The sequence below is a fragment of the Pimephales promelas genome, chromosome 7, assembly GCF_988280905.1.
Source record: "Pimephales promelas chromosome 7, fPimPro1.hap1.1, whole genome shotgun sequence".
Lineage (NCBI taxonomy): Eukaryota > Metazoa > Chordata > Actinopteri > Cypriniformes > Leuciscidae > Pimephales > Pimephales promelas.
The window spans coordinates 19,263,090-19,289,194 of NC_142775.1; the positions used below are offsets into that span (position 1 = coordinate 19,263,090).

A 26,105-nucleotide genomic window follows, 5' to 3' on the forward strand; every position below is an offset into this window, starting at 1 on the left:
CTTTTCGCTGAAGAATGAGATAACAGCAGGTGCAGAGAGTATAGTATCAATTGTACTTCAAAACAAAATCAAAATTAAATGGTCAGTTAAAAGACGTGGTAGCCTAAATGCACTAAACCCCCAAAGTTTTTATAAGGAAGTCTATAACGTATTTGAAATGCTGGTCTAAAATAATATTTGCATCATAGCTTCTTTTTATTTAAAATATCTCTGAGGAGATTGGTTTCTGTCAGCAGTAGCCTATACTGTTATTTCCACCCTTATCTCAGACCTATTTCAGGTAGTAGGTTGCTCTGTCTTTTCATCTGCACTCAACAAATCTCTCCACGTCATTCAAAATTGAATTGCATTTCTTTTGTGTTGGATCAAAGTGTTGAAAGTAGCCTACTCTCGAGTAATGAAAAGACTAGGAACAGCTGGTACCGAAATCACACTTTTTTTAACAAGACGGAAAAATGCTAAAAACGATAAAGAAGCAGTCAAATAAAAAAGGCGTTACATTATAGCTTTAGTCATGATAGTCATGTTTAAATTACAGACAGAGAACATGTTAATCAAATCATAGTAATAGTTTTCAGAGGCCAACAGCAAATATCAATGCATATCAACATCTGTATTTCCTTTGTCTTTCTTTCTTTCTTTCTTTCTTTCTTTCTTTCTTTCTTTCTTTCTTTCTTTCTTGTTTCAGCATATTTTTTGTTCTATAATAGGGATAATCAGTTATTAATAATCAAAAATTATCAAAATGATAATCAAAAATTAACATTTCACCTTTAGACATTTTTTAATGATTTATTAGTTGCAAAAGATCCACAACCAATTTTATTACAACTTAGATAAAAATCTAACCGATGTGAATGCCACTTGTTATTTTATGTCTATAATGACACTATTCAATACAAGATTACATGTGTCGAATGGTAGATGGCGCTGTGTCACAAGTATTGGAGACGAAGCGTGTTCATTTGGAAGATCGACCATGAGCCCAGCTTAGTAAAAAAAAAAAAAAGAAAGAAAGAAAGAAAGAAAGAAAGAAAGAAAGAAAGAAAGAAAGAAAGAAAGAAAGAAAGAAAGAAAGAAAGAAAGAAAGAAAGAAAGAAAGAAAGAAAGAAAGAAAGAAAGAAAGAAAGAAAGAAAGAAAGAAATTGAGCCCACTTTAGTGCCTTTGTGTCTTTAAGTAGCCCCATTTGAATTTGTGATCAGATCTCAATAAGGCAATTTGCGAGAGATTTTGGAGAGAATGGAGTGTTTCACATTTTGTTCACACGACGTCTCAAACTTTGATATAATATTCACATATTTCCGTGAATTAAAGTAATTTAGAAAGACATGTCATGTCTGATAGTGATTTCACCATAGGCTAATTTCTGATTGGCTGAAAGTCACATCTTGTTATCTGGTCTCCTGCATTATGTAAATGCCTTTTAAACTTTAAGACTTTAAAAGATAAAATAAGACGCAAATTCATCACTAAATGAAATACAAATAAGTGTCTATTTGAATATAAAAGTTGAAATCAATCCATCCATCCATTTTAAAGCTTTTTGCTTTGAGGCGATAGTGTTGTTTCACTTTATTGTTGAAAATGACTATAAAAAGTTATTCTTGATTCTTGAATATCCTCAGGAATAGATGAATGGGTTTTAGAGTCCGGATTATGTGTCAGAGAGATTGATGTAGGCCAGGTCAATCTCACAGTAACAGAAGTGGGATTATAATGTGGAGTATAATTTGCATCAGATGGAGATGTCTGTATTTGGGATGAAAATATGAAGACAGATGAAAAGTTAATGAATAGTGAATGTAATTTTCAGAAGTACTACTAGTTTAAGATTAAATAATGCATTTACGTTTCACTTTTCTTGGAAGTTTGTTGCATAAGCTTTTGTGTTGGTTTTTACCTACTGTATATTTGTTTCCTTCCTAAGCTGTGTGTTCAAAGAAAGCATGGGTTTCCTTCCCAGTGTCCTCTGGGTGTGGTCTCAGAATGACAGTGGTTTCCGGTCTAGGACCCAGACTTTGTTGGTTTTTTTTCAGTGTTATTTCTGAGCACTGACTAAGAGGCACATGGGCAGACAGATGTGTGACATGCATGCTGTCAAGATCTAAAATTTGGATGTTCTTTCATTTATATGAAAGATTAACAAATACTTTCCATTTTATTCCAATTTTGGATTAGGCTCTTAATCTATAAATGCATCAGATGTCTGTTTGTATTGCAGGGTGACCCAAGGCCACATAATCTAAAAAGAATTACAGGAAATTTGACACAAAGTTGTTTATGAAGGATCGATTTTGAAACTAATCCCTAATAATTGTGTCGTGAGCGGCAATTGAGCCAAAACAATGAAGCTACACAAAGCCACTAAAATGAGCTGCTTTCAAAAATATGCCACTTTGTGACTGATTAATGCGACTGTTGTTCAGCGTGGAGGTCTCGGCCAGCAGGTGGGCATTGTTTTCAGCTGTAAGGTTGACAGGTGGTAGTGAGCTACTTTGGCAGTTTCATGTTTTGCGTTTTGGTTCCGCTTTAGCCTGGGTGAATTCTGACTCACAGAAATGTGTAAAAATAGAGCCATACAATACACATTCAGGGATTTTAGTTGTATCCCATATAGCTTTCCTCTGCTCCCCCTATTTAGAGGCCTCCTTCCTTCCTTCTCTCTCTTTTGTTCTGTTTTATTAACATACTGCTCTTATTGCTTTAAGAGAAAAGGCACTATCTTGTTTTTTAGCCACAGTGGTCTGTGCTTCAGTCGTGTGCTCCTTATTAAATGCACAAACAAGATCCAGATGCCCTGTAAAGAAACCTCAACATTAGGACTGCATAACGACTGCAAACACACGGGCCACATGTGACACAATATCTCACTCCCACAAGTCTGTATACTTCAAACAGGTATGAAATTATGAAAGTCATGAGCATAGGCTATATAACATACAATAACACTTAAAATGAAATTCTTTAAATAAATGACCATGTGGTTAGTAAATTAATTATTTTAGACATTACTCTTCAAAAAAAAAAAAAAAAAAAACTTTATCGCTCATGCTCATATGTAATTTTCTACTCCTAGCTTGTATGGTGAACAAATTTAGCTCACCACTTAGTTTGAGCAGATGTTTCTTGTGCAACGGTCTTCATTTAAAGTGGTTTCAAGTCACTTTATATAGTTTCCATCCCTTTATTGTGTCGAAGTGCCAAAAGTGACCTAAAAGCCATTTGCCTTATTGCTTATTTTTATTATGAATTATATAGCCTATAATTTTAAAATTATTGAATTATAAGCTCCAACATCCCTATGACCCTGCAAAAGGGATAAAAGTGGTCAAGACAATTGATGGATAAATGAATTATGGTTGGGGTGAAAAAAATACTATTCAATTCTTTAATAAAGCAATTATTAGAAACGTATGTTAGAATAAAATGATATTGCGGAGTTAAGACTTCCATTTCAGGGATAAAATGGGAGAGGTTTGTTTGTCTGTCTTAATCTCCATGTGCGAAATGTTGTATTTTTACCAAAATAACCAAACGGAACCTTATATTTATGATTTATACAGGCCCCTCCTCCTGTTTAATATGCAGCCCCGCCCTTATTAATTATTCAGCAATCCCGTTCTTCCTTCGCCACGCCCCTCATTATTTCAGCACGCTTCCAACCCACTACAACTTTTGTTTTATTATTTCGCGGCCATTTAGGGAGTCTGGAGGTGATGTGTTTTTTCTGGTAGAAGTTTTACGGAAAACAATCTGGATTTATTTACTAAACATCAACTTCAGAAAGTAGGCTATTTGATTTCATAAACCCTCTCGCAGCAGCAGGACTTGGTGATCTTTGCTTGCTCATTTAGACTTAAGCCGTTTTCTTAAAGGGGATCGGATACATTGCACGTCATCCTCGGTTCAGTGCCACTCCCGAAGGATTAAGTTGTTGGAATATGGAGCAAAGCCACTAAGCACAGGAGCGGGAGTCCTCTTGTGTGGCCGAGTGGGTCGCCCCGTGTCCGGCCTTGCGAGTGCTGGAGATCCCGTTATAATGGGATGCGGACTACGGAAACTGGAAGACCCGGAGGACAGCAGCCCGGGGAAAATCTATTCTACTTTAAAGAGACCACAGGTCGAGACCAAAACAGACTCCGTGTACGAGTATGTGCTTCTGGACTTCAGTTTGGAAGGTAACGTTACAGGACTGTTCAGTAAACAAAAGTGTGGATGTGCTGTTCGCTTACAAAAAAAAAAAAAAAAAAAAAAAAAATGCCATGGTATAGTTTCCACCAAAATACTTACGTTATTCTTAATACAATAAAACTGCGTTAACTTAGTAGTTGTAAACTGTTTTTACACCCTGAAAATTACCCCTTCCGTAGTAGGCTACTTTTTCCATTTTGCAAGCCAAGTGTGTTAGTTAATGAATGAGAAAGAGCTCCAGTTGTTTATTCGGCTGTGTCTCACACAACCCTCTGCCTGGCTAGATAACAGTGGCACGTGCCAGTGATGCCCAAAATGCTCCCTAGACAGGAAGCACGCAAGGATTTGAGACAATATATCATATTTTAAATTTCTGGCAATGATGGATCCTGGCATGTGCGTCCTGGAGTTTGCGAGAGCTTATACCGCTTTACCCAGCAACAGCGCTGCAGCCTCACATGTGGAAATAGGTCAGAGGGTTTGAGACACTACAGCAGCTCACCCGCGCCAGTTCAAGATGACATCCATACTCAGACTTCCTCCGTGCAACAGTTTCCACTATCTGCATTTCCCATAAGCGTTTTTTTTTTTTTTGTTATGGTTTGAAGGAACCATCCACAGTCTTACTAAGTACTGCCCACATATAGTAGGCTATAGCAGCAAGTATAGTCCGTGACTCCGTGTATTGTTACGTGTTGTATTATTTTGCCTGAAGTAGAAGCGATTGTTTGAAAGTTGGTGCGGGTTTCTCGCTAGCCAGCTGGGAGCGAGAAATAAAAACCACGTAATGGATTTGGGACACCTGGAGTGATAATGAACCCTTTGAGCACCGAGAGGAAACTTCATTCACTCCATTTCACTCATTTTGCTACTCCAGACCGTAGGCTACTTTAGTCTGTGCGTTAGAACTGAAAAAAAAAAAAAAAAACTGTACAATCTTAAATTTTAACATTATAAATGTTAACTTTTTGTTTATTGCACTATTGTGAAATGCTGAGGAACAAAGCAGCAGCCTGGCTGATCAATATCACGGCACTTAGATTGAGTAATATTTCTTAAAGGACAATAAAATAATTTTCTGATGGGAAATGAGATGTACATAGAATAGTGTACACTACCGTGTGTTTCTTTTCTTTTTTTTTTAAAGACATGCTAGCTTCTTTGGCCGAAAACCATAGGCCTACTCGAGTTATAAAAATTAAAATAGAGAATCTAAATATATTTAAAGGGGTAATATAATGGTACATGCACTTTTTTAAGTTAATTGTACCGAAATGTGTGTTGGCAGTGCCTGTAAACAACTATCATAATAATGATACAAATCTATCCATTGTTTTTGTTTTAATCTCTGTTTTTCCCTGTCTCAAATCAAGCCTTTCGACCGTGTGACATCACATTGTTGATTGACAGCAGCGTTTCAACACATCCCCGCTCTGAGCAAGCAGGCATCATAGTCTGCCATTGTTGATACGCTGGAGCAGAATGGGGTCGTAGCGATTGTGGTGTTCTGTTCTTGGGTGTAATAACGAACACAGCAGTCATTTTGATGTCCCCAAATCCGAACCGCTGCAGACGCAATGCATGCAGGTTACATGTAGGTCTCCAGCTGGCCAGCCCAAGTCCACCACTTTAGAAGTTTGAGGCAAATTATTTGATCTAGGTAGCCTAACTTATTTGATAATAAGTTAGGCTACCTAAATTATTATCAGCTGGTTATAAAGGCCAACATAAAAAGCCTCAGTAATAACAGGGCAACAAGTCATATTTTAATGCAACACATCTTAATCCAGATATTAGCTCTCCTTTTTTTATCTGAACATAAACATGTCTGTGGGTGTGGGAGTTGGATATTTTTTCTAGCCTTTCATTTCCGAGAACACCTGGTGTACAGACTCCTGAAGCGATGGTGTTTGTCTGCTCACCGGAGCCATCACATTATCTGCATCACAGACTGTGCTCCTTTGCCTTGTTCCATCTGCATATATCAAATGTAACCTGTGGAAACTCTTTCTCGGCTGTGTGCCTGTGAGTGTTCGAATGGTTACAAGATGTGGTGATACCTTTGACTCAGTTCTTCTTTGCAGCCATTTGCAAGACCTCATGGTAGAAGTGTATCACGTGGAAAAATACCTCAGCTGTTGTTCGCTTGCATACTCCATGCATGCTCTCTTCACTTGGACTAGTCTTGTCCTGCATCTCATGTCAGGACAGGAACAATGCTGGTTTCTACACTCGTAAAAACAAGTTACAAACTGAGGTTTTCACAGTGATGCCATAGAAGAACCATTTGTGTTCCCATTCATTTTTTCCTTCATGTTACTTTAAAGAATTTGTTAATAATCTAAAGAACCCTTTTTCCACTATAAATAACATATTGTAAAATATAAAGGTTCCATGGATGTTAAATGGTTTTCATAAAGAACCTTAATTGTTAAGAGTGCAGGGCTGTAATGTGTAAACTGTTTTGTCAATAACTTTAGAGGTCTTGTCTGTTGTGCAAGAGGAAAGCTAAAGGATCTTCGGTGATTCCTCTTTCTTGGTTGTGGGAAGGTTCAAGTTTTGGTGTGCTCCGTAATATGTGTCTCTCTTGGACACTCAATTATGTATCATTTGGATGAGGACAAGGTTAACTATTAACCTTTTCTCTCTCTTTTTTTAATAAAAAGAAATAAAATAAAGTACTGTAATGTTCATTAACCAGATTCCCACAATACCCCCCATCCATAACTTCAAAAATGTCTCGTTTAGAAATTAATGTATGACATTGAATGCAGCATTGATGCTATTGGCATGCACAGAAGCTTGTCTGATGCTTAATTTGGGTGTTTGGTTGTAGAAAGCCAGATGTTGCAGAGGCACCAGACAGAATTACGAGTGGCCTTAATCTCTGCCTTGGATCAGTTTCACTGCTGTCAAGTCGAAAAAGGGATTAGTTTCAATGTCTAATTTTGGCCTTAAATCACCATTCGATTATAATATTTGTCAATAATATTCTTAAAGAGTTAGTTCACCCAAAAATGACAATTCATAATGGTCTCACCCTCTCCAGAATCAAGCATAATTGTTTTAGTGAATTAATCCTTTAGATGATAGCATTCAACATTATAGCCAGACGTAAGGTGTACAGAAAGTATGTCGGTGTAATCTCCCTTTTGATTAATCTCGTTCTGGCATGCTGATGGATTTATGAGTATTAAAATGAGTTTTCAGGCAATGTTTAATCAAGCAAGACTGGTTAATCGGGTTGTCTCAAGGCCAGTAACTAAAACGAACTACTGTGATGATGACCTTGCAATATTTTGTTATATATTATTATATATATGTATATAGACATATATAGACACCCATATGCTTTCTCTTTTTCTTAATGCAAAACAAATTCTTTTATAGATATTTTGATTTTGGTGTGAAATATATCAGCAATTATAAGAAAAGCACACTGTTTTAATGAATTGATGGAATATTTGATTGAAGGAATTTTTTCCACAATCTGAAAAGGTCTACTTCCATCCACATTCCACAAGACATCTTTTTCCCCCCTAAACCCTTTCTGGGTCATAAAATATCCCATAAATTCCTTCCCTCTACCTCCTTCGTCTCCCTCTCATATCCCAGTCTATCTGTTTTTCATTTTCCCTCTGCAGCTTTCACACCTTCAAACTCTTCTCCATGTCTTCACACCCCCTTTTCTTTTATTATTCATCCTTTCTGCTTGTTCTTTTTATAAACAACACACATACACAGTCTCTCTCTCCCTGTCTCTGGAGAACAGAGGCCTCTGTGTGAGAGTTGACAGGAGGGGGGGTTCAAGGGTTTGGGACAAATTGCAGGCCTTTCTAAAAAGGTCTGTGTCTCTGTGAACGAGCCACCGCTCTCCCCAGCCCGTCGGGGTCGTTGTGTCCATGACGAGTCTCTAAAGCTCAGGTGTGAAGGGCGGGCATGCACGGGCCAGTTAAAGCCCTTTAGTGGCCACAGACACACACCAGTAGATGGCGAAACTTTCAGGTAGCTGCCAAATCAGATAGCATTCTCAAACAGTTCATAGCCGTTTACTGTTTGAGAATGAGTTTGTGAGATCGTCTCTCATGTGAGGGTTAAAAAATTAGTATCTGCTCCACTGTGGGAACCGAAAGACTGAATGTTTGCGTGAGTATGTTTGTGTTGTGTGTGGTGGAATGTTGTGTTTGTGAGGCTGAGTGTGTGTGGAATGGGGCCAGGCCTCCCTGTGAACAGCAGCTCTTTGTGGACACAGGAAGTGTGTTGGGGGGTTGGGGGAGATGAGGGAGACGTCAGGGTGATCTTCTGTCAGAGGCTGCAGACAGGAGGAAGAGAAGCGAACTAAACGGTAGCACGCTATTGAAGAGCCGCTTAGAGAAACCTTAACATTGGCTCAGTGGCCGGCCCTACATAGACAGCATCCAAAGTGGAATGGAACTCGGAAATGTAACGCTGTACATGGGCAGCAACAGTTTGCATCATACAGATAGCTCTTGACTTGACTAAAATTGACCTCAGTAACCTTTGTTAATAGTTATGCATAACATTTTTTTACATATTAGGTAAAATAATGAGTAATAAAACATATTTTATTACTGCTTTTAAGTATGTACTGGTTTCGATTTACCAAAAATGACATTTTCACATTGTAAATTTAAGAATAAACACTTTAAGACACATTAAATTGGCCAAATACTTAAATGCAGTATTTCAAATAAATGCTTTTCTATTTTTTCTTTTTTTTTTTTTCTTTTGCTTTATCAAAGAATCCTGAACAAATCATGATTTCCACAAAATATTAGCAGCAAAACCATTTTCAACTTTGATAAAAGGATCATGTGACACTAAAGACTGGAGAAAAAATGTTTGGCATCATTGGAATAAATTACATTTTAAAATATAATAAAGTAGAAAACTGTTATTTTTAATTGTAATAATATTTCATAATATTACTGTTTTTACTCTATTTTCGATCAAATAGATGCAGCCTTGGTGAGCATTAGAGACTTTTTAAAAAAACATTTAATAGTCTTACCGACCCTAATCTTTTGAACGGTAGTGTACGTCACATTTAGGACAATTTATATAGTATAATAATATAATATCAGCTGTGGTGAACTGTCAGATAAACCTCTAATGAACTGTATATTGGACACTAAAATGACGCTTTTTCAAGAGTCTTCTTATTCTTCACGCAATTTTCAGGAGTAATAAAAAAAAATTTGATCCAATTTCACATTTTTTCCACCCCTAAAAATTAAAGACTACCCACAGATAATCAAATCAACTGTGATTGGTCACTTTACATGTCTATCAGATAACCCTTCGCTGTCGAAAATAAATTGCGAAAGACTGTATCTTTATAATATTTTCATCATATCTTCTTAATATTAGCACAGCTTGTGGTATTCTGCCAGTGTCTTTTAGCAAAGTATGGTGGTTTTGACTGAGTGCATTGTAAGTTTTAGTTCTGTTGTGTTCCACAGGCAGTCGGCCCACAGTGCAGTATCTCTCCTCACTGTGTGAGCTGCCCCATGCCCTGCAGTCCTACTACACCCAAGGCTTTGTACTGACCGCCCTGCATCCCATCATCCTCTCAGTGGGCCGGACCCGCTCTCTGCCCTGCAGCCTGCTCTACAGGGCCATTCTGGTCCGCCCACGGTCCAGGTAATGTTCACCGTGTCCATACCTCATCATTGCATCCCAAAAAACCCAGACCAGCTCCCTCCAAGTAAATGATAATTAACTTTTAATGAGTCTGCTCTGCATGAATATTTAATAATCAGTAGTTGGAGGTCAGACAGTCTAGCTAGAGTGGGCGGGGCTTGTGTGAAGTCAGACTGGGGTGCAGATGTGGGTTTTAAATGTAAGTTATAAGAAAGCCCTGACAACAGTGTAGTTTTTCACCAACCAATGAGAACCTGCAAAGCAGCTGTGGATGATCACGATTTCCACTATGACGCTCTAGGTGACAATAAATTATTCAACAGTAAAGTCTAGGACAGTTGTAGTGTGTTAACAGTATTGTGGTGTGAAACACGCTGAGCTGTGTAATGCCAACTCCGACTGTGAATACTGTATGAATGATGTCTGCATCCAGTCAGCATAAGCTTGAATGCACTTTCAAGCAGAGACAATAGCTATGAAACTTGCAAAAAGCTAACTTCTGAGGCAGTGGCATCCAGACGTATCCACATCCATTGTTTGCTTGACTTCCTGTCTACTAAGATGCCTCCATCTGGTCATTTCTTGAAGCAAGGCAGCATAGAAGTATTTTTGCATCCTGTGATACCCAACAGTACTGTCTATGCAGTGCTCGAATTGAGTCAAGTCTTATGGGGGGTCCCCAATTTTTTTTTTCGGGGGGGGGGGGGGGGGGTATTTATACACAATATGCATAAATATATACAATGTATTAAACCGCTTGATAAAGAATTATATAGGCTATATATATAATTATTCTTTTAAATTACTTACTAAAGTAATACTGGATTTAGAGGGCAGCAGAATTTTCACAAATTTTCAGCATCATTACTCCAGTCTTCAGTGTCACATGATTCGTCAGAACTCATTCTAATAGTAATATGATGATCAACAAACATTTATGTAATACACATTTATTTTATTTTTCAGGATTTTTTTTCAATAGAAAGTTCAAAAGAACAGTTTCTATTTGAAATAGAATCTTTTGTTACATTATAAATTTCTTTAATGTCACTTTTGATCAATTTAATGCGACCATACTGAATAAAAGTATTAATTTAGGCCTATTTCACAACATTTTTAAAAAATACATTCTGACTGCAAGCTTTTAAATGGTAGTGTATAATGCTACAAAAGTTTATATTTCAGATCTAAAGGATCATGACGAAGACTGGAGAATCGATCGTTTTCAGCTTTGATCACAGAAATAAACAATATTTTATTATATTATTATTTTAAACTGTAATAATATTTCATAAAATTACTGTTTTTACTGTATTTTGCATCAAATCAATGCAGGCTTGGTGAGCAGAAGAGACTTTTGAACAGTTGTGTACATCCAACAGAATGATTTATTTACAAATGTTGTTTTTAACCTAAAAACAACTGGATGATTAATTTGAATTATTTGACACTGTGGTAACGATGTTTGTTCCAAAAGACTTGATTAAATAGATGAAACTTGTTTATTAGATATTATATGGTGGGGATTTTTTAACTTTTTCAGCACATGCGATTTTTACATAGTTACGTCCAGTAGGTGGCGGAAGTAGTTCAGCAACATTATTGCGTATTTAAATGCGTTTAAATATTAAAGCGACATGGCAACTAGCCAACTTAAAAAAAAATATTGTAGATAATCAATTCACGAAATTTACCGTATCCATTGCATGCATTTAATCAGATTTGTTATTATTATTTTTTACTAAAATAAAAATATATGAGGGACCCCCCTAATTCTATTTTTTACTTCTTATGGGGGGTCCCTAATACCTTATGGGGGGTCCCGGATCCCCCCAGCCCCCCCTCAATTCGAGCACTGTGTCTATGTGATTCAGTGGTTGTTTTAAAGAATAAAATGCTGTCTGATGACTAGAAATAGGCTGGCTTGATGGGAATTGATTTATAAATGGATTTTTAATTCACCCATTTCTACAAAGAAATAAGCATTGTAGCCGTTAAATGTTTGCTCGCATTTAAAGCGCACTTGAATCAGTTCTAGGTCATTTGTGTTATGGTGCTGTGAAAACATATCTGAAATCAGATCTAGTGTTGGCTTCATACAGTATAGCTGTCTGTTAAATCATTGACTTTCGGACACCGCTTATACGGTCAGTTTGGGGTTAGAAGGGTTAAACCTTTCAGCAAATTGATACTTTGCTAATCGAGGACATGTGAAAAATAGCAAATGTCAGCAATAGGGGTGTAACAATATATCATGCCACAATATATCGTGCAATACAAAAATGCAGCGTATCGTGGATAGTGACAATATGTATTGTGGATAGTTCCCCCAAAATAAAAATGACGAGTTTTAGAGTCAGTACTACATTAAACTAATATACATAATGCCAGTTATAATGTATAATAATGCAATGTAAGAATATTTATGAGTTCTGATAATGCCAAATGTCTGATGTTACCAGTAAAAAGTGGCCAGCATTATTTTAAATATATGTAGTCAGTGACAGAGTGCAAGCATATTCGTCTAAATAATTCTGTATTTTCATCAGAATTATTCTGGTGTCACCATTGTCCAAGTCCAAACCTATTCATTGAAACCCACAATATAATGTCAAAATTAGCATGTTAATCAATGGTACATTTTTTTTTGTTGTTAACCTTTTATCATGTCTTGGAGTATCGCAATAATATCGTATCATGAGTTCAGTATCGTGACATGAGGGTATTGTTACTGTCAGCAATTATAAAATATGCATAATGTTTACAACCGCCTTAACTGATGTGTATTTGTTTGTGTTGTGTGTGTGGTTGCAGTAATCATGCTGTGCCGATGATTGACAGCTTGCCAGTGTTGCAAGTGGAGGAGTGGCCTCTACCTGGAGAATCTTTGACCAGTGACACAGTGAGACTGCTCATAGACCGGGTCTGTGTTTTTTTTTTATTTCAACAAAAATTTTTTATTTTAGCCATGTATTTTTATAGTTACTAGAAATAATGACTTTTTCACAAAATGTTTAGGTTTATAAACTTTTACAAAAATAAATAGGTTGAACAAATTCATATAACTAAAATGGAAGATTTACAACCTCATTTATATTTGCTAGCTATATTTAAAAGGGCTGCACAATTATAATAATTACCATTGTACTATTAATAGATCTGTGCGGGTCCATAGAATGTGCTGTTTAAAATTGGAAATGCACCCAATTTATGTTGTAAATTCATCTTATTTGACCTTATTGTGAACGAGTCCTCTATGCAAGCATAATTGTGCTTCATTTTTTCAATGAATGCCGGACGTTTTTTCTTACAATCCCATTTCTTAAAACCTACTGGAAACTCGCAATCAGATTTGCCAAAAAGTCATATTAGAGCCCAAAACCGCATGAGGTCTGGCAATTTTGAAGGCACATTGTAATAGAAAAAGTGACAGATTGTGATTACTATCTGTTGGTTGCTGATTGGTTGGTGGCAAATCTGATTGTGAGATGGCAGCTGATTATATGAAAGGGTCGGGTTTAGCTGACTAAATGATTAGAGAAGCTATGACAACTTGTATCGAGTGATGACATTTTGATTCAAAATTACAAGCTCAAAAATGTTGTTCAGAATAAGATCAATAACATGCATTTAGAAAATATTAAATTTAATGGCAACTTTAAGTGTCAGAGGATTTTGTCTAAAAAAATCATAAATTTCAGCTCCTCTTGGAGGATTTAGACACACTGACCATACTCCTATTACTAACCGTATGTATTTTGTCTGCATCCTCAGGTGAACAGCTATGCCCGGGGTGGTGTGAGGTTTGTGGGATCAGTCCTTCAGCAGGCTGGAGGAGGGGGGTGTAACGGTAGACTGCCCAGTCCCAGGAGGGGCTGCCGCTCCCCGTCCCGCACCCCACCTCGCACGCCGCCCGGAGACGGAGATCTAGAGGGCCGTGGCTACAGCCCAGGTGAGATTTTCCACAAACCTCATTATAGGCTTCAATCATTAAACGATTATTGTTTTTTATAGCTTTAAATCATATACAATGATGTTTGACTGCACATATGAACTATAAATGCCTTGTGATATTCACCCTACAATGCAGGATTCGAAGAACTTATATTTCAGCTTTGAATCAAAAAGCAAAATCAAAATTTTTACCATGAAGACAAAAATATAGCATCGTGAAAACAATAACCAGTGTGTATAACCTCTTTGAGTGGTGTCAGTTTAATTTTGGTTTAACCCTGTAATATCTTTGCCCTCTGTGGAGCCACAGTGCTTCCTCGCCCTCTGGGCATCAAACCAACCGCTTGATTCTCCACGCCAACCATTTTGGGGTCACATGTGAGATTGAGATCAGTCAGAAGCTGTTAGCGTCTTAACACCAGAACTGTACCTCATTTCTCTGCCCCATTTGACTTATTATTTATGGGACTAGGATCTAGGACTGCTAGTTTGACCTAATAAAAATGGTGCCTAAATCAATGATCATTGCATGACTTATTCTATTGCATTCTATTATCTGTTTGCCATATAACATGTGTGACTGTCACTGTCGTTTTCAGACCTAAGATTGTTGGTGCTGTTTCACTCCTGGGCTCCGGGCTGTGCCCCACTGGATTCTCTCGCTTGCTGTTACCACCAGGGGGCGCTGTCCATGCGTGTGTCCAGAAAGGGCCAAGTTGTTAGTGCCCTGGAAGCTGATTGGCTGGAACTGACCGCAGCTTACTACCGCAAGGGCTGGTCACTGGTCGACTCCTTTATATATTGGGACACACCTAAAGGTAGTTACTTATTTTTGACTGTCATTTGAGTGGTTTCTTGAGCTGGTTGTTCATCTGGCTGTCGTGTTTGTGTTTCTCTGTTTGCAAAAGAAAGAAGTCCACGTTCTTTTTAGCTCTTTCCAAGGAAGTCATTTAACTTCATTTTCTCCAAGTACATCTTTTCATCCTTAGAAGTCACGTTCTTGATCCTCCTCTTTTTAAACCCGCCACATCTCTCTGTCTTTAACTAAAACCAAGATTTCTCTTCTCCCGTCTCTCACAGAACTAAATTTAGAGCTCACGTCCCTAACCTCACGACCGTGCTTCCTGTTTCGCACAAGACTAATAGGAGCTAAATCAGATGTGTGTGTGTGTGTGTGTGTGTGTGGGTGGGTGTTTGAGACATCTGGCCTCACTCTCTCTATACTCTATGTATGTATGTATGTATGTATGCATGCATGGATGAATGTATGCTTGTACGAACGGGGTCAAGATTTTTAAAAAATATTTTAAATATTAAATATGCAAGGTAAGTTCATCTGCCAGCCCAGAAAAGTAGTCACAGAGTGTAACAGAGCAGCTCTTCTGGGTTATATGTCAGAACGTAGGCTCCCTTTGGCCCACACTGGTCATGTGTGTGATGCTCCAATAGTGAGCCTACGTTCTGACATACAATACAGAAGCGCTGTGCTGTTATACTATGTGAACTCACTCAGAAGCTCACAAGAAAATTAATAGTTGAATAAAGTCGTTAATTTGGGGGGGGGGGGGGGGTTGCATACAAAAAGTATTCTCATGGCTTGATAAACTTAAGATTGAACCACTCTTGTCAATTGGACTATTCTAACAATGTCTTAATAACTTTCTGGGCCAGCAAGTTTCAATTACAATAGAAGCCTATGGAGGAGGGATCAAGCTCTCAGATTTAATAAAAAAAATATCTTCATTTGTGTTCCGAAGATGAACGAAAGTCTTACGGGGTTGGAACAACATGAGGGCGAGTAATTACTGACAGAATTTTCAGACAGAACTAACCCTTTAATTTGTGGGAATTCTTTATTCATTTGTTGCCACGATATATATCTTTTGTCCGCATGTCATGTGCGGGGCTCTGCATTTATTTGATCAAAAATATAAATTAAGTAATGATGTTTAAAAAAAATCTATTTTAATCTATTTTAAAACGTAATTGACTATTTATATAGTTTAGTTGTAAAAATACAGAAATCTTTGAAATATGTTCTCATTGTTGGCTCTAAAACCAAATCTCTCTCCCTCTTTGTCCTCTCATACATGTTAGTGCACATGGATTTGTCTTGCTGTCTTATAAGTAGTTCAGTTTCATTATCTTTTGTAGGTCATTGACACACTTCCAGCACTGACTAAATGAGACCTACAAATTGTTGCTCTGTGGTTCAGTGGGTAACTATATCAGAATAAAATAGTCTCTTTTGTTAAAAAAACAGCCACTTATAGTGTTCAGATCCATCATGTTAAAAGGAAGTCATTAATACTGCTCATGCTTCAGATTAGGCTTTTGAACAATTACATTAACATACAAATATACATGTACTCATACAGACATAATGTAAAAACCTAGCTGTGAATTGCTATATACCAGTTCTTACTGTATCATGTCAATTTTGACTTGTTTTTACAGGTGAGCCAGTGCCCAGGTCTCTAGAGGGGCTGTTTGTCTATGAGGAGAAAAGCACAGCGCCACCTGCCAATGACACTATTGTAGTGGAACAGTGGACTGTTATAGAGGTGTGAAATGTCTGAAAGGTGTCACATTAATTGTGTTGTGAATGGCATTTTTATGTTCTCCTTAATTTATTCTGGTTTGTGTGTCAGGGTTCAGATGTGAAGACCGACTATGGTCCTCTGCTCCACACATTAGCAGAGTTCGGCTGGCTGCTCACCTGTGTGCTGCCCACCCCAATTATTCGCCATGACAGGTGGGACCCTCACACTACAAGCTGTATAATCATCTTCATCTACACCCCATCACCATTTCCAAAGCTGACTGTTTTTCTTTTCCTGCAGTGAAGGAAATCTCGCCACTAAACAAGTTGTTTTTCTTCAAAGACCTGTCAAAGGCCAATCGGTACCACAGCACAATCAGGTACCCCTTTACTAGTGTCAGTTTTCTTATTAGTCTGTCAGAAACAATTATATGTATTTACAGTCTATTTTTGTGAGGAAGAGTAACTGGGAACAAATTTTTTAAACAATCCAGTGTTATTTATATAACATTATTGTATTTATTAATGAGTAGCTTTTATTTTTACAATTTTTTTTATTTTTGTTAATGTTACATTTGTAGTGTTTTACATTTTATTTGCTTTTGTCATTTTTGTTAGTCTTGTCATTTTATTAGTTTTTTTTATATTATTTATTTATATATTTATATTATTTAGGTTTAATTTGTTTTAATTTAAGTTTTAGTTTTTTTAATTTTTTTTACAGTGAATCATTTTCGTGATTCAGTTTATTTCAGTTAGTTGCCAGCAGGGTTATTATCGTTAACTTAAACTAAACCATAAAAAAAAGAAAATAATAATAAAATAAATAATAATAATTACTTGAAACAAAATAAAGGTCACATGAAATAAAATTAATATATGAAATAATATATTCATATATTCATATATATAATGTTAACACAGATATTGTACTAGATATTGTACAAACTAATACAATTACAAAAACATGAACTAAAATTAAAGTGATAAATATACTAAAACTTGAACTAAAATTAAAGTGATAAATATACTAAAACTTGAACTAAAATTATATATATATATATATATATATATATATATATATATAAACAATTAAAAAAGTTAACAAATACTATCATAGTATATTAATGATACTAAATTTACACTGATTGGTTTCTGATTTCTATATTTTGTTTCATCTAATATATATTTTTTTATTTCAGCTTTGTCAGTTCACAAATTTTTTTTAAAACCCTTGTTTTTGTTCCTCCAGGGAAGCACACGGCGAGAGGTGTCCAGTCACTCTGTGAGTCGAGGTGTGGAGGAAGCGCACACAGAGCTGTCGTCTCCATGTTCAGGGGGGATCGGTGGTTTCCCAGTGTTTGGAGGAGGGTATCTCAGCGCACTCTCCCACCTAGATGAGGGAGGATTTGAGCCAGACGATGGGGCAGCAGAAGTCACCTGTATGTGACGCACCGAATCAAAGATGCAATTTGTTTTGTCCGACAGATACCTTTGATGGTTACGAGCTGCAACTACACCACAAGGACAAAGAGATTGGCATTCTTGTATTAGAAACGGACTCATAGCACTTTTAACTTTTCGTAAGTTATTTTTTAACAAGCCATAACGTATCATAGAGGTCAGTTTTATTTTACCCTTTCATTTTTAATTGAAGGCACAAAGTATGTGCAATCCTTCTCTTTTCTTGACACAAAGTATCAAAAACAGCACTGAAAGTCACTTATTTACAACAGCAGTATTTCACAGCACTCGCACGACACAACTACATGTACAGTTCATATCACATTTGTAGCACAATAACAACACAAAAGAAACAAGAAAAAGGCTTCAACACCTCAACAAATCTTTTTTTCTTCTTATCACCGAGTGTCCTTCCTCACTGTTCCTTTTTTACTTCAAACCAACTGACTATTGAGTTGTTTATTCATTTGGTGTGCATATTTGGGACATGCTAAGATTTGTTTTGCAGGAATTTTCCAGGCCTTGGAGTCAAAACATCAGGAATGCTCAATGCAGCTTGGGACACCAGTGTTTAAGGGAAATGCATACGCACTGTAAACGTACGACGTTTGAGGCAGGACCCCATGAACTAGCCTGCGCTAAACCCAGAACTTGGTGCTGTAGTTTGGTTTATCTGATCTCTGCCATGAACTCAAGTGGTGGTTGTTGAATTTGTATGTTAATCTCCTAGGAATTTCTGCTAGCCAAAAGGGAAAGGTGATTTGCATGTAAAGAGGCAACAATTCTGTTTTACTCTGACTTTAGTTCTCTTCAGCCTGGTGATCAATTTAGACTTATCAGACTGGATTTTTTATTTTTTAAGCTGCAATGGTGCTGCTTGTGCCACCTTATTCACTTGTACATTGTATAATTTTAACTGAGTTAAGCTCTGTACTTTTTGCATCTTATATTGCCTTGACAATGTTTATCCCTCTTTGAGGAACGGCAGAATAGAATAAGCACGTTTGAGCTGGCAAAATAGATTATCAGGCTGCTGTAATTGTTTGATGCCTGGAGAACCTATTAAGATGTTTCTTCACTCCAGAAGCGGAGCTCAGATATTTCAAAATTATATTCTAATATGCCAGAACTGATCAGTATTATTTACCAACTGTAGTATTTGAACGCTGACCATTTTTTTGTAATATTTTATTAAATAGGTATTTACCTCATTTTAAAGTGGCTGTTTGTGTTGTTACTTCACGCGACATAAAAAGCTAACACGTAAGCGTAAACTAGGTACAAGTCTTTTATTAACAATTGACATAATGAAAATACCATACATTTTAATTCATTTAAAAAAAAAAAAAAAAAAAAAAGGACGAAGTGGGCCAGGTAAGAACCCTCCACCCATGTAATAACTTAACAACAAGGGAAAAGACAGGGTGAATATCACCAGACTTGTTATAGCCGAGAGAGGGGAAAAAAGAAAGGAAATTCTTATTGGTTAAGCAGGATTTACAATGGAGATGGAGTGAGATATATACAAGGAGCTGCTGATGTTGTTACATTTTGACTGTTACAGCTGAATGAAGAGATTTGGATCAAACAAAGCATTAGTGAGTGGAAAAGTAACAAAATGATTAAAGTTGTATGCCTCTGCTGTCTGGATGCAAGAGGCTGAAAATGCACAAGATACAGATCAGGCGTCACTCTCCCCAGCAGTGGCACTCTGGACTTCCTCTTCCAGGATGGGAACAATGAGGTTATCCTTAGACATTAGGTTGTACTTCATCACGAAACGAGTGAAGCGGTGACACAAGAAAGTCTCATTCTGTGGGAGAGAGATAATACAATGTCAATCGGATGCCAATCTGAAACACCTTTTAGGAAACTGCCTCCTACTGACCATAGCAGGAATTGTTGCCAGCATGAACAGAAGTTGCTTTGTCATGAACACTGTCATTATCATGCTTAGAGGCCATTACATTAAAGTAAACGCTAAGACAGAAATCTCCTAAGTGACAAACTGGAAACATTCTTAAAGGGATAGTTCACCCAAAAATTTAAATTCTGTCAGTATTTACTCACCCTCATGTTGTTCCAACCTCGTAAGACCTTCGTTCATCTTCAGAACACAAATTAAGATATTTTTGATTAAATCTGAGAGCTGGATCACTCCTCCATACTAGTCCATAGGCTTGTGGAGGGATTGAAACTTGCCGGCCTCAAAAAGTTATTAAAGACATCGTTAAAATAGTCCAAGTGACGACAGTGGCTCAATCTTAACTTTATCAAGTGACGAGAACACTTTTTGTGCACAAAAAAAATAAAATAAAAAAAAATAACGACTTTATTTCAACTGTTCCATTCGTTCTCACTGGGCGATCTGTTGTTGTACGTCACACGCATCGCAAACATGACCAGCGTCAGCCATAATGAGCCTACGCGTGACGTTTAACTGACTAGAGGCCCAAAGAGAATGAAATTAGTCGTTATTTATGTTTGTTTTTGCACACAAAAAGTGTTCTCGTCGCTTGATAAAGTTAAGATTGAGCCACGGTAGACACTTGGACTATTTTAACGATGCCTTTAATAACTTTGAGGCCGGCAAGTTTCAATCCCTCCACAAGCCTATGGACTAGTATGCAGGAGTGATCAAGCTCTCAGATTTCATCAAAAATATCTTAATTCGCGTTCCGAAAATGAACGAAGGTCTTACGGGGTTTGAACATCATGAGGGTGAGTAAATACTGACAGAATTTTCTTTTTTGGGTGAACTATCCCTTTAATGAGCAGCAATTCCTGTTGTGGTGCAAAAACATACAATTGCTCTGTTGAGCATAAAAATACTGCACACAAATATTGGGTTGCATGATTGAAAACAGTTGAATGATTGAAGTATGTTCTCCTATTTTTCAAGAGGTTCAGTAGTGTGAAATGATGCAGAAAAAGGCAGTGCAGTAGGTTTTGGAACAAAGCTGATATTGTGTTTTATAAAATCTATGCTCATGAATAAAACAAAATTTTAAAAAAGATTCTTGCTTACCTCATACTTGTCAAAAATCTGGCGATGGTGAAAGTATGCATGGGAGAAGATCCTATAGATGCGACGGCAAACCGAGCCCAGTTTGGCCACAGATGATTCCTTAATGCTGACGCTATACGGAAAGCAGTGAGAGGATCAGTGGCTACACAAACAGAACACCAAAGGCTTGTTTACAGCTAGAAAATCCTAGAAATTAACATAGTAATGCATGGATGCTCAACGCGGCTCATAGAGGACTTTCATTGTGCATTGAAAAGTTTGAACTCTGTAAATATCTTTAATAATATTAATAATAGAAATTTGGTGTAGTAAAAAGCCTAATTACTATTTAGTGATTAGTATCACTGCCATGATTGAATGATGCATATAAATGACAGGTTTGAAGATATATTGCCACCCATAAGCAGAAAATAAATCAAGTCAAAAACTAATCCAGTGTGTTTGAGCAGAGCTGGAACTAAACCCTGCAGGAAGACAGATCTCTAGGAGGAACAATGAACACCCCTGCTTTAATAGATTAGATGTTCAATAACTCACCGGCTGGGAAAATACTTGTTGCTGTTAAGAAGACACGCAGCTCCATCGAGGGTGTGCCTTGTGTAGTCGATGGCAGGGCACTGTGAGCCACAGCAAACAAACAAATCAACATAAGACACAATCATCTATACTTTAGCTTCTCCAGATCAAGTCGGTTCAGAAATTCATTAGGCCTAATCAATAATAAAAAAATAACCAATAACAAATGTACATTGATTAATCACATTCTGCTCACAGAAAAAAAAATATATAAATAAAATATGGTATTTTTATTCGATTAACTGAATACTAATCAACTGATTATTGTTAGCTGCAGCCCTAAAATTCATACATGTACACTTTAAGATCATGTCTTTTTTTAGAGGTTTTTTAAGATCATGGGAAACATAAATTCAGTCTTTCCAAACTGTTGACACAGAGAACACTCACCTCTTTGGGAGTCTTATGGGCAGCACACAGAAAGATCCACTGCTCAGTGGCCGTCATCTGGGTACATGTGTCCGGATGGCACTCATTCTATGGCGGAAAGTATTATAAATATTTTAATATTAAAATTTATATAATATTAATACAGCTGTAAAGGCTGTCAACTAAACCAACCTGGTATGACAAGGAGTCATACGTCAATTTTTATTTGAGTTTTTAATAGAGTTAGTGGTGCACGATATATCGGCCGCCGATATAATATCGTCCGATTTGGTCACTTTTTTACACATCCGTATCGTTCCGATGTCAACAGGCCGATGTGAACGAACAGGCCGATAATCATTCCTGTGTATTTGACGTGTGTAGATGTGAGTGTGGGGGCGGGGATGTTTGTTTTTGCACAAGTGCTGAGCGAGAGTCCTGTCAGTTTAAACGTCAAGCACAAGAAGACTGGAACTTGCGCTGTTTTCTGTCAGCCTTACTAAGGCGTATTTTTGTCCCGCCAAAGCCTTTTTTGACCGGTGAGTGATGTAGATGACTGACTGCTGAGCTTGTTTAACTGAGAGAACGAGTAGAGAGAGTGAAAGCCTCGGTCGCGCACAATCTCGCCTTCTTCAAGCTGTCTTGCTCTCTCTCCCTCACTCACACATATTAATGAATTGAGTTGACTGAATATCTTTGAGAATACACATTGATGAAAGGTCAGAAAAACAAAGTTTTTTTTCTGAACTACCACTGGTTGTGAATTGTGCTAAAATAACGTTATCTTCTCTGAAAAGCTTTCCACAAATTCAGATGACATAAACCACAATTTCAATAAAACAAAATAGAAAATCTGTGTAGTGATGAAATGTTTTCTGTGTTGAGACAAATCTTGTGCGAGATCTTAAACTGCCTGGATAATCACACAAAGTGTGCCGTGGTCCGTTAATGACATGTCCGATTCACAAACTAATGACTCATTTGAACCGATTCACTTTAATGAATGGTTAAAACAACTGATCTGTCCATCACTGACTGAACTCAAGAGACATAAATCGGAAACACTTTACAGTAAGGTTCTATTTTATAGTCTAGTTAACTACATTAGTTAAAATTCTATTAATATTAGTTTCTATGCAGATTTGCTTCATGACAAAACCACCCCAGTCATTCTAGAATGATTCATTCTTTCCAAATAGAGCTATTCGAGTCATCCGGTGAATTTGTTTTTATTTTGCAATATTTAATCACAGAAAAAAAAATATCATTTTTTGTCATTTTCAATGTCAATGTCATTTTTTACCAATATTGTGCGGCCCTAATCTTTTCTATACAAAGATATCGGCATCTGTAAATATCGGTATCGGCCATAACAGCAATATCAATCTCGGTTATCGGTATCGGCCACAATTTTCACACCGTGCATCACTAAATAGTGCAGTACAGACTACTTGAGTAGTTTGTGAGATAACAGTAATAGTTGTAAGAAAGATAATTACCTGCAGTTTAACTGCCAAGCCATTGAGCTCCAAGCAGAACTGTCTATATATAAAAAGCACATGATATTTACAATTACACTATTCCCAGGGACACTGCAACAACAAGTGTATGATAACATTTTGTGGACCCACTTTATATTAAATGTCTTTAACAAGTATGTACTAACAACTAAATTACTCATTTGAAAAACAGTGCACTTATTGTGTACAAAAATATTTTTGTTGTACTTAAAAAATACCTGTAATTACAGCTGTTTTCATTTCCACATCAATAACAGCATTCGTGTTTTGCAATTCAACATTTCGACATAAATAGGAGATAAAGACAATTAATATAAAGTAGGACCCATTTAGTCATCAAAAACAAATGGAATACACATAGTCATTCCAACACTAAAATATGTGAAGGATTAAATGGTCAGAGTTTTAAAGATTAATCAGAGATTAATAATATACCTGAGATGTTCATATTTCCACACCCCCTCATCCTGTCCCTCTGGGGGCTCCATAATCTTCTCTATGTTGGAACAATCTGAGCGGATGTTCTGCTGAATATACTGAAAAGGAAAAAAAACATTACTATAAATTACTTTTAGAATTTTACTTTACTTTTAAGAAATGTGAGTTGCATGTCTTTTCTTCCCTATTGTGATGTATATAAGTAAACAGCTTCTTGAGCAAGAATAAATGTAGGGCAGAACTTGATTTTGTCAGTTGGGATATGATTGTATTGTTGTGGTATACTATTGCTCCAATCTCACGTGAGTGACAGGGGTTCCCGCCCTAGCACCAGTTCCTCATGTAAAATTACTGTACTGCTTAAAAAGACTTAGAATATAGTATAATAAGCATAGTGACAAGACAACTTCTACAGTGTTATTTTTAGAGCTTGACAGTCTGTGTTGAAAACAGCACCTCTAAAAAATATTATTTTGTGATCCACTCAAGTAAGAAAAGTTCTCACCTGTTGCACTGCCAGGGTGCTGTCCATCTCTTCAAAAGACTCATCAGACCAGTTATAGAAGTCCTAATTTAAAAAAAACAGTTTTAATAACATGTTATTAGGGCTAGCACTAGGATAATCCACACAACTGTATTAATTGCTGTTGACAGAACATCTTTGATAGATATACACTTCAAGGGAATTTGAGACAATTTACTACAGTTCATCTTACGTTGTAACCATAATCTGTATCTATACTAAATCCGTGATAAAATGTCCCGATGGTTTTGTCAATTGCATGAAGTATTAGTGAGTCAATGCAGCAGAGGCTTCAGGACTCGCCTATTTAATGTTATATTAAATCAAATATATTTTAAATACAATAATGTAAGATATATAAACATTGCCAGTTGTGTGCATCCGGGAACTTTCGAACGGCTGCTGCTAAGTTAGCTGACTGCTGTTAGCCAAATAACTAAATCATGAAAACCTGCTATTTCTAACACCTTCTAGCATATATTTCACAGCATATTCGCCTACTTACAAAAGAGAAACTAAAAACCTATTATGACCAGATTAATTTAACAGAATATTCAGGTAAAACCCTTCAATTGAGAATCACTGGTCTTCACGGTTAACTGGTAACTTAGCTTAGCTATTTAGCATATCTGCGGCTTCCGCTCCCATGAAAACAAATCATTTTTATTTTATTATTACATTGCAAAATACCTTGAGAACTCATTTGAGCTTGGAAAACGATTTAAATTGTTATTCGTATGTTCATTTTACCTTCGCCTTGGTGCCTGGTCTATTCCTCCTCAGAACAGCTGTGCCCTCCGCCATGACCATCTCGACAGATTTAGAGTTTGATTGACAGCGCGCTCCCCCAATGGACGAGTAGAGCTACTACAGGAAGAGCCCAGATTCAGTGACCCCAAAAAATATTGGACAAAATGCTTGTCATTGGATTGCATCGCAAAAAAAGTTGCAATTATTTTTAAACATGTCAAATATTCTCATCCTTGCCGCTGAGAAGGCCATTATGCACTGATACTCTCAGGGTTTAACAGACCTGGGGCCAGTTGTACTAACACAGTCATCATGTCTTAAGAATTAGTCGTCTGAACAACTAGCAGTTAACCAATGGACATTTCTTTATCAGATTTGACCAATGATTTAAAAATGATTTTGTAAAATGTCTATAAAAACTAATGACTTAAGTGTAATAGCCTAAGGCTAAGCGGTTTATGAAAAGTGGAAAAACTCTAGGTGGCATCTCACATGACTTTTACTCCTTCCATCTAGCAAGTCCACAAAGACCTGACTAATAAAGTAGCCAACTGTAAGAATTATCCCTTATGTTCTTATTTTAAAAGCCCTTCTTATACAAATGAAAAGCCTTGTATCCATTCATATTTATTTTGCTGCATGTTTTGATGGTTTTCCTTAATTACAGCCGATGTAAACGTAACTTCCCATACAACAATACTATCCTTTTTAGATCTATCCACCAACACTATATTTCTATTTAGCTACTGTATGTCAAATAAGAAAAAGCCATTCTTCAGATGTCAATCATTTTTAATGAACAAAAATGTAATGTCAGTTGAAAAAACACATTTTATATAATGAATTATAGTGATTAAAAAGTCTAGGAGTCTGATTACTTTCTGAAGGCACTGTATACTAATTATGTTAGTTATACCTTCTGATCACACCTGCAGCACATATTCATAATAAAAAGGAAATTAAAGATATTCAGTAAAACAATTTTTCAAACCCTAGCATTAGCAATTCACAAGTTATTTTATCATCACAGCCCAAACTCCATCTGAATTAATTATAAACTTGTACAAAGTTAAGAATATAATTAA

At 36.7% G+C, this 26,105-nt stretch overlaps 2 protein-coding genes across 2 annotated transcripts; one reads left to right on the forward strand and one right to left on the reverse strand.

The window, feature by feature from the left end:
* Nucleotides 1-3,650: 3,650 nt before the first annotated feature.
* On the forward strand, nt 3,651-19,631 carry rftn2 (raftlin family member 2). The gene is made up of 9 exons (XM_039656097.2): nt 3,651-4,179; nt 9,676-9,856; nt 12,671-12,779; nt 13,631-13,808; nt 14,410-14,628; nt 16,268-16,374; nt 16,462-16,565; nt 16,654-16,732; nt 17,605-19,631. Exons 1-9 carry the CDS (start codon nt 4,041-4,043, stop codon nt 17,800-17,802), a joined length of 1,314 nt encoding a protein of 437 aa, XP_039512031.2. The 5' UTR covers nt 3,651-4,040; the 3' UTR covers nt 17,803-19,631.
* mob4 (MOB family member 4, phocein) lies at nt 19,091-25,156 on the reverse strand. The gene is made up of 8 exons (XM_039656098.2): nt 25,021-25,156; nt 24,253-24,315; nt 23,745-23,845; nt 23,289-23,331; nt 21,811-21,897; nt 21,382-21,461; nt 20,845-20,956; nt 19,091-19,629 (listed from the first exon to the last, which is right to left on the reverse strand). The coding sequence occupies exons 1-8, from the start codon at nt 25,078-25,080 to the stop codon at nt 19,498-19,500; spliced, it is 678 nt and encodes a 225-aa protein (XP_039512032.1). The 5' UTR covers nt 25,081-25,156; the 3' UTR covers nt 19,091-19,497.
* Between the last annotated feature and the right edge of the window lie 949 nt (nt 25,157-26,105).